Source organism: Danio rerio, chromosome 25, assembly GCF_049306965.1.
Source record: "Danio rerio strain Tuebingen ecotype United States chromosome 25, GRCz12tu, whole genome shotgun sequence".
Lineage (NCBI taxonomy): Eukaryota > Metazoa > Chordata > Actinopteri > Cypriniformes > Danionidae > Danio > Danio rerio.
The window spans coordinates 8,379,634-8,388,789 of record NC_133200.1 but is presented as its reverse complement, the minus strand read 5'-3'; the positions used below and the strand labels follow the sequence as shown (position 1 = coordinate 8,388,789).

General features: G+C 32.1%; 1 protein-coding gene across 6 annotated transcripts; it reads left to right on the top strand.

Annotated features, from left to right (window-relative positions):
- Positions 1–1,378: 1,378 nt before the first annotated feature.
- Positions 1,379–7,976, top strand: cd59b (CD59 molecule (CD59 blood group) b). 6 transcript variants are annotated; one of them, XM_073942742.1, is made up of 4 exons: positions 1,379–1,437; positions 4,120–4,185; positions 4,313–4,417; positions 7,535–7,976. In XM_073942742.1, exons 2-4 carry the CDS (start codon positions 4,131–4,133, stop codon positions 7,735–7,737), a joined length of 363 nt encoding a protein of 120 aa, XP_073798843.1. In that variant the 5' UTR covers positions 1,379–1,437; positions 4,120–4,130; the 3' UTR covers positions 7,738–7,976. The 6 variants fall into 6 exon arrangements, with proteins under 6 accessions (XP_073798843.1, XP_073798842.1, XP_001336789.3 ...); XM_073942741.1 differs by having other exon boundaries at positions 4,277–4,417; XM_001336753.9 differs by having other exon boundaries at positions 4,116–4,185.
- The last annotated feature ends 1,180 nt before the right edge of the window (positions 7,977–9,156 follow it).

Here is a 9,156-nt window from a genome sequence, read left to right as displayed (position 1 = left end):
CTAATGGATTTGAGGTCAAAACCTTGACGTCTATTTAACATCCAAATATTGATGCTTTTTTTGACCAGCAAAATAATTACACAACATTATAATATAAGAAACTTATTCATCTGGAAGTCAAGAATACTGATGGATTTGTTGTCAAAACCTTGACGTCTATTAAACACTCAAATATTGATGCTTTTTTTGAACACAAAGATAAAGGCACAAAACAAATTATAAAATAAGAAACCTTGCATTCATCTTAAAGTCAAAAATGGTAATGGATTTATCAAAATCTTGACGTCTATTTGACATCCAAATATGGATGCTTTTTCACCAGCAAAATAACGACACTAAGCATATTATAATATAAGAAACCCTGCATTTATCTGAAAGTCAAAAATGGTAATGGATTTGTCAAAACCTTGACGTCTATTTGACATCCAAATATTGATGCTTTTTGACCACCAAAATAACGACACTAAGCATAATATAAGAAACCTTTTATTTATCTAAAAGTCAAAAATACTGATGGATTTGATGTCAAAACCTTGACGTCTGATTGACGTCAAAATTTTGATGCTTTTTTGATTAGCAAAATAATGACACAAAACATATCATAATATAAGAGACCTTGCATTCATCTGAAAGTCAAAAATGGTAATAGATTTATCAAAACCTTGACGTCTATTTGACATCCAAATTTTTATGCTTTTTTGGCCTGCAAAATAATGGCACAACTTTATAATATAAGAAACCCTGCATTTATCTGAAAATCAAAAATCCAAATGGATTTGATGTCAAAACCATGACGTCTATTTGACATCCAAACATGGATGCTTTTTGACCAGCAAAATAACGACACAAAACATATCATAATATAAGAGAACCTGTATTTATCAGAAAGCTTCAGATACAAATCACAAATTTACACTTGATTTTGTATCCTTACAATGCATGTAAACCCGCTTGATGGCAAAACGACGTCTAATTGACATCTAAAATTGGCATCAAAAGATAAATTTTCCCAATTTTAGATGTCAATTTAACCTCAAGACGTTAAATTAATCTACATTTTTCTCCATTTGATGATGTTTTGATATCAAGGTGCCGACTGCAATGTTTTGACTGTGCAAGTTAACATTTAGTAAGATGCTAAGCTGTCAAAAAATACTATAGTAATTATAGTAAATACTATAGTGTTACTAAACCATACTATAGTGAAGTACAGGAATTATTCTGTTGTGGTAATTCTAATGTGTCATTATTTTTAGGCTCAGTTTAATGTGCGCTGGCACTCAAGAGAAGCTCCATCAATGACATCATTCATGTAGGGTGAGGGTGAGGGTGAGGCTGGCCGAGCGAGCAGAGAAGAGGTGGCACGAGGAATGCTTTTGGGCTTTTTTGTAACACACAAGATTGGACGTTTGTGATACCGGAATATTTTCGTGCAGGGTAAGACATATTTAATATTATTCTGATGTTACAGATTTTTTTTCTGAATCTCACAATGGGCCTTTGTGTATTGATATCTTAACAACACTCTTCTGTAAGTAAATTCACTTCACAAACTTGGTATATTGTTTTATTCAGTGTGTATAGGAAATTATTTTATCAAAAGAAAGCTTTTTAAAATAGAAAGTCTATGCAAGTATACATGTTGTTTCTTATAAGAGCCTTTTGTTTTTGATATTTGAACAATACTCTTTAATAAATTTTTAAAAGTCTATGAAAGTATGCATGTTGTTTAATATTTATACTAATAGAGATATAGAAAAATAAACTTTTGTTGGATGTACTTGTTTAGTTTTAAGTGCACGGGTTTCAGTAAAATGTTAGATTTTGTTTGATTTTTATAAAGGTACAAATAATAGTTCTTGCAAATTTCATAAATGATGTCATTTAAATATTTGTTTTAAAATTAGGAATTAGTTGCTTTTTAAAAGCATGATTAAAACTGTACTAATTATTAATAATTAATAATATTAATAATATTTACTAATTAATAGTATTACTAAATATTTATTGATAAATTAGAGGTTGTTTTAAAGGTTATGTTTATTTTAGGCTCCTAATTTGTATGTTTATGTATAAAATAAAAACAATTTTAGAAAAAAAACTGTATTAAAAAACTTGCATTTAATAGTAAATAAAAAAAACTGAGATGCTTTAAAATTAATTAAATAAAAAATAGATGCCCCATAAAAAAACTCCTAATGTTTTTTATATGTCATCTACAGCTTTTTTTTGTATGACAATAATGATTGTTTTATTTGTTGCGATTGGAAATGAGGGTGAAATATCGGTTTCTGTACTCCTCTGAAGTTAAAACATTAATAATGTTCTCTAAAAATGTCTGTAAATATGTATGAATATATATTTAGCAACATCATAAAATGTCTCTAAATTACATTTGTATTTACAATTTAATATGTTATGGTGTCAAACATGAAGAGGAATTCAAGTAAAAGTTTAATACAACTTAAAATTGACATTTTTCCCAGTTACATTTGAACACACCTTTTAATTCCTATTTTCAATCCTCAGTTTTAAGTCTTTTAAACCTTTATTCTACACCACTATACTTAAAAATAATGGGTGTTAGCTGTTTTTAACAACTTAAATATTTTATACGATCACTTACTATAACATGATATAATATTGGGTCTTCTGGTTTCCCCCACGGTCCAAAGACGAGCTATAGGGGAATTGAATAAACTAAATTGGCTGCAGTGTATGAGTGGGAATGAGAATGTATGCATGTTTCCCAGTAATGGGTTGCAGCTGGAAGGGCATCCGCTATGTAAAACATATGTTGGAATAGTTGGTGGTTCATTCCACTGTGGCGACCCCTGATGAATAAAGGGACTAAGCTAAAGGAAAATTAATGAATAATATAATATAATATAATATAATATAATATAATATAATATAATATAATATAATATAATATAATATAATATAATATAATATAAAAAAAGATTATTTTTTCAGTATATCCCCCAAAATGTTCATTAAATAATTATCTATATATTTATTTATTTATTTATTTATTTATTTTAAACCTTTATTCTTTGCCACTATACTTAAAAATACCAGGCGTTAGCCATTTGTTTTTTTGTTTTTAATCATTTAAATATTTTATATGACCACTTATATATTAAAATAAAGAGTATTTTGTCAGTGTATATACCCTTCATTTTTATTTTTTTAATTTATTTTATTTTTTTACATTAATTAATTAATGTATTTATTTTAAACCTTTATTCTTTGCTATTGTACTTAAAACTACTTTTTTTTGCCAGTTTACCCCCCTCTGCCACAAACCTCCCCATTATTATTTTATTTATTTATTTTATTGTATATATTTTTATTTTTTATTTTTTTTCTTATCTGACTATCAAGATCAGGGGTTCCCAAATTTTTTCTTATGAAGAGCCAAAAACCAAATATCATTGATAGCCGTGGGCCGAAGATACATAAACCATTTACTGTTTTATATTAAGGTTGCCATTGTTAATTTCCTAATTCATTTCATAATATTAAGAAAATAAATAGAAAACATCACGTTGAATTGTATTAACAAACACAATATAACTTTTTAAATGATAACTAATTGCAATACAAACATAAACAATCACTTTTATAACACAGTGGAGTTCAATTCTGACTATACTAGTCGAGCAGAAGCTTTCTTTGCCTTAATTTGCTCACGAAAGTCTCCTCTATCCATCGTATGAACGTTTTCAACTAAACCTGATTCATTTACACTTTAATTTCAGACATTTAGTTTCTGATAATGTTTTGGTAGCTTAACACTAAAACAAACATTTAAAAGCTCACATTAAATTTGAAATGACAATCTCTAAACCATTCTCAGATGGAATGGTAGGCCAATTCAAAGGTTACCATGGGCCAACTTTGGCGCACGGGTCCCAGTTTGGGCATCTCTAATCAAGATATTGATAATATATCTGTTACACTCTCTTCTTTAAATATTTCGTCATTGATGTTATTTTCTCTATGTCTGGAAAATATGTATTTTTAATAATTAAGAATCGATCACAACTGTTTTTTATGCCTTTTCATTTTGCTTAATTGTAGTTTCACGTTATTTATGATCAGTCTCTCAGGCAGGTTTCCTCATAATGAAGCTCTCTCTTGGACTGTTTCTATTGGTCTGTTGTGTGACTCTCAGTTTAGGTGAGTTTCCAGCACACACGCATGGCAGTTGTTTGTTTGGCTGGTTCTGTGTGGCTTTGGTCATGACCTCAGTGTTTTGTATTCGAAACAGGCAATAAGCATTATGGAATGCGATTCTCCTCTGCAGGCTCGTCTCTGCGATGCTATAAGTGTGAGGATTACGCTGGAGGACGATGCTCCGTTCAGCAGCCCTGCTCTTATGAGGACGCCTGTTTACACCTGCATGAGAAAGGTTTGGCATTGTTGGTGATTCTAGAAGTGGAGTGCTTGCTTCACCCCATTGTTAATACATTTTTAAATATATTTTTTTTCTTAAATAAATACTTAGAGACTTATATCACTTAAACTATCTTTGCGTAATACACAGCATATTTATCACATACAAACAAGTAAACATTGACACTTTTTGAGAACTAACTTCACTTTTCTGAAACGCTTTGCAATAACTTAATAACATAATAATTAGAAATTAATCAATAATTAGTTGCTTTTTAAATGTGTGATGAAAACTATACTAATTATTAATAAATAAGTAAGTAATGTATATTTATATAGTACACCCAAAGCGCTTTACAATCATGAGGGGGTCTCCCCACTACACCAGTGTGCAGCGTCCACTTGGAGGATGCAACGCCAGTCACAGGACACCGGCGCCAGAGCGCTCACTACACACCAACTATAGGTGGAGAGACTGTGATAGAGCTAATTTTATGGATGGGGATGATTGGGAGGATGGATAAGGGCCGATGAAGGGGATTTAGACAGTACAAGGTTACACCCCTACTCTTTATGAGAAGTACCATGGGATTTTTGATTACCTCAGTTTAACATCTCATCTGTAAGATGGCGCTCACTGACAGTATAGTGTTCCCTTCACTATACTGGGGCTTTAGGACTCACACAGACCACAGGTTGAGTGCCCCCTGCTGGCCTCACTAACACCACTTCCAACAGCAACCTAGTTTTCCCATGTGGTCTCCCATCCAGGTACTGACCAGGCTGAGTAACTGATCTTGAGCTGCAGGTTGATATGGCTGTGGTGAATAATGTTACTGAATGTTATTTGATCAAGTTAAAATTTGTATTATTTTAGAAAGAATTGTGTTTGTTTTTTTTTTGTTTCTTTTAAAAAAGAAGAAATTTTGTGGTGAAGAAAAAATATTTGAGATGCTTAAAAGGAATTAAATATAATAAATGCTCTCATAACAGAACATTCTGCGCTGTAAATAACAAAAAAAATAACACACAATGGACCCTTTTCACAAGATCATTAGTATATGAATCTTTCTATGCATTTATGAATGTATAAAATCAAGATATTACTGCTTATGCGAGGTGTTTCTAATGCAAATTTGACGTTATTCTTTTTTCTGGTTGCCGTTATTAGTCTCATACAATTTGTTTCCTTTTTCTAAAAGTCTTGATAACACAATCGTGGAGTTTTTCTTTTATTATTTCAGCAAATAGGATTTTTAAAAATTATTTGTTGTACTCTCCCATTCACTGCGATCTAATGGTGCTTTCACACCTAAACTTTTGTTTCATAACCTGTTTCGTTTGCCCAGTTAGCGTGGTTCATTTGGCAAATGTGAAACTAGCAATCGTCTCAGATCCGCACCAAATCAATCGCCTGAATGAGGGGGTCTCAGTTTGATTGAAACGAACTCTGGAGCGGATTGATTGCAGTGAGAAAGCAAAACAATTCGGCCCGGCTATATCACAGTGTGCTATAGATATGTAATAGGCATATATGGCTATAAGAAGAGAGAGAATTATGAGTAGGGCAAGAGGTCATTCCTACCGGTAAATGTGTGTTTCACACAGTTCTCGAATTTTATTTTCGTTGGCCTTTGACACCTGATTTTACTAATTACTTTCATTAAAATGCCTTTTTAGATAGTTTAGTCTGTCAGTCTTTATTCATTTCCAGAAGGCAAGTTGGTTACAGCATATAAACATGTCACACATAATACACAAAAGCACATTGCACAATACAAATCTACCCTAAATGTAAAAACTTTACAGCTTAGGGGATGAATGAAAGTTTGAACCATTTTTTAAATTTATTTATTTATTTATTTATTTTTACTAATAGGAGTTCTGTATCAAATACCAGACAGAAGAATATAAATCTTGTCGTGCATAGGATGGGAATCATCTGACAGAATACTCTGAGCTTTACTCAAAACTTGTCTGGTATAACTGAGCCCTATTCATCTCTTTTCTCCCTGTTATTTTTTCTGCTAGGTCCACAATTCTCTCCAAACAACTCTTATTTTTCACACTTAAAGAATTGAACCAACAAAGCAAGGAAAAAGATAACACTGACTGAACACAGTATATGAACTGTAAAACATGGACATGAATGATTTATCTATATTAAATGATCTTAATTTCTGCAAGCAGTACAATCTTTGCTGCCCATTCCTATAAAATTATAGTATTTACTGAAAAGGACAATTTATTATCTAAAACAGTACTCAAATACTTGTGCTGATCAACACTGCTCAATACTTGTTTGCCTACCCTTAATCAGTCTCATTTTAGCTGTATTTAAAATATGTTTAGCTATCTTTTACCTTATATTTTTATTTTTGTGGGCGAGGCAGTGGCGCAGTAGTTAGTGCTGTCGTCTCACAGCAAGAAGTTCGCTGGGTCGCTTGTTCGAACCTCGGCTCAGTTGGCGTTTCTGTGTGGAGATTGCATGTTCTCCCTGCCTTCGTGTGGGTTTGCTCTGGTTTGCCCCACAGTCCAAAGACATGCGGTACAGGTGAATTGGGTAGGCTAAAATGTCCGTAGTGTATGAGTGTGTGTGTGGATGTTTCACAGAGATGGGTTGCGGCTGGAAGGGCATCCGCTGCGTAAAAACTTGCTGGATAAGTTGGCGGTTCATTCCGTTGTGGCGACCCCGGATTAATAAAGGGACTAAGCTGACATGAAAATGAAATTTTAATTTTTTAATATAGTATTATTCGTATTATTTTGTATATTTCTGTACAGCCCTTTGGCTCACTTCTAGGTTTTTAGCGCTCTATAAAGTTTGTCTTGACTTGGCAATTCCTTCATGTTGTCCTAACACAACTTAATTAAGTTAACTTAATTGTTTATGTTCAGTCCACTTAAATTTGTAAAAACCATTAAGTTGACCCCAAAAAAACCTTAAGAATTGTGTTGTTTCAACTCATTTTAAATAAGTAGTTTAAACAAGCAGCAAAGTGATAATTAAGATTATGAAATACTGTTATACGCATTGCCTTTAATTATATTAGACATAAATCTGGATTTTCTGACCATTTCAAATGATGTATCATTCTATGTAGTTACAGTAGTATTGTTTGTGATTCTCCAGGTGGGAAGACCATTCGCCGGTGCATTCGATACACTGACTGCGATAACTCTCGCCTGTCTCAACAGTTTCCATCCATATCAGAGTATACGTACAGATGCTGTAACACAGACCTGTGTAACGGCGGCCCACTGACAACTGCAGGCTCACTCTTTCTCTCTCTGCTTGCCGTGTTCACAGGCCTCTTTCACTGCATGATTTGCTAAATGGATGCAGTTTGTTACCCTTTATATTTACTGTAAATGATTATGTTGTGTTTGTATGAACTAACAGCTTTTATATCTAATTGCGCTGTTTTGTTTTTGTAATTCTAATACCATTGTTTTCTGACTTTTATTTTAATTTGACTGATATTTTAAATGAATGTAGCAAACTTTTATTATATGAACTTTGTATGTGAAACCTTTACATCAGTAAATATAACCAATTAAAAAATAAATCTTAAGTTTATGAATTTCTTTCAATTTACATCAAGCTAAAATAAAGCAAATCACAATTTAGGCAATGTCACAATTAATTAACAAAAATTGTTAGCAACAACTGAGTAACACGATAGTAAATATTCTGGCAAATACCACATTTTTAAAAACATTTGGAGTTTTAATTTAACCCATTATCTTCAACGACAGTTCGTCCATTCAGAATCGCGAACAGCTCCATTACAACCAGTCAATTTAAATAATTAAAGGGATAGTTCACCCAAAAATGCAAATATACTCACTGTTTACACTCCCTCAAGTGGTTTCAAAGTTTTATGGGTATATTTCTCTCTTGAACACAAAAGATATTTTGAAAAAATTGTAGAAACGTGTAACATTTACTTGCATAGTGAAAACAAATACTATGGAAGTCAATGGTTACAGGTTTCCAACTTTTTTTTTCTTATACTTCTTTTTTTCCATACTTTATTTTATTGATTAATTATTTGATTATTAATAATATTTATATTATTATTTTGTGTTCAACAGAAGAAAGAAACTAAAAACAAGTTTGTGAAAATTGAAAGATGAGTAACTGATGACAGAATTTTCAGATTTTTGGGTAAACACTGGAGGAAAATAGTCAGTGCTAGACTGTTGAATGGATTTAAAACAGCTCATTTTAAAATCTCCACCATATGAATGCAGATGCACCAGCTTTTCGGCTGCGAAGTCTGTAAAAGTAAACTCTGGCCAGCTGTTGACCCCTAATCCTGTGACGTAACATGCCATTTTCCTCCCTTAAAAAAACAAAGAAAACTCTGAGAATTCCTTCAGTCAGATATAAAATGTCATATATTTTATTAAATGCATGTCATATCAATTAATGCACTGATATGTAAACAATAAATACACACGGAATGTTTTCTCTAATGGCCATTTTCATAAATTAAGTGGACACAAAAATCAGGTCATCTAGTTCACAATACACAATTGCACAATCCCACACAAATGTAAACACAACATGTCACTTACAACCACTAAATAAAAAAGATAGCCACATTTAAAAAAAATGTCACGTAAACACGATCACATCTCAGGAAACAAGATGAAAAGACAAACCGAAGTGTAATATTTTAAAAGGATTTCTATGGTATCAAAACTCAACAAATAAAGCTGCCTTTTCTTCAACAGAGACAGCAACAA

What these genes read in the sequence shown, in the direction of transcription:
- cd59b (XM_073942741.1), top strand. Translation starts at nt 4,131, where the DNA reads ATGAAGCTCTCTCTTGGACTGTTTCTATTGGTCTGTTGTGTGACTCTC. An exon ending in TTGTGTGACTCTCAGTTTAG is followed by an intron (nt 4,186 to 4,276) that starts GTGAGTTTCCAG and finishes TATTCGAAACAG; the next exon opens with GCAATAAGCATTATGGAATG. An exon ending in TTTACACCTGCATGAGAAAG is followed by an intron (nt 4,418 to 7,534) that starts GTTTGGCATTGT and finishes GTGATTCTCCAG; the next exon opens with GTGGGAAGACCATTCGCCGG.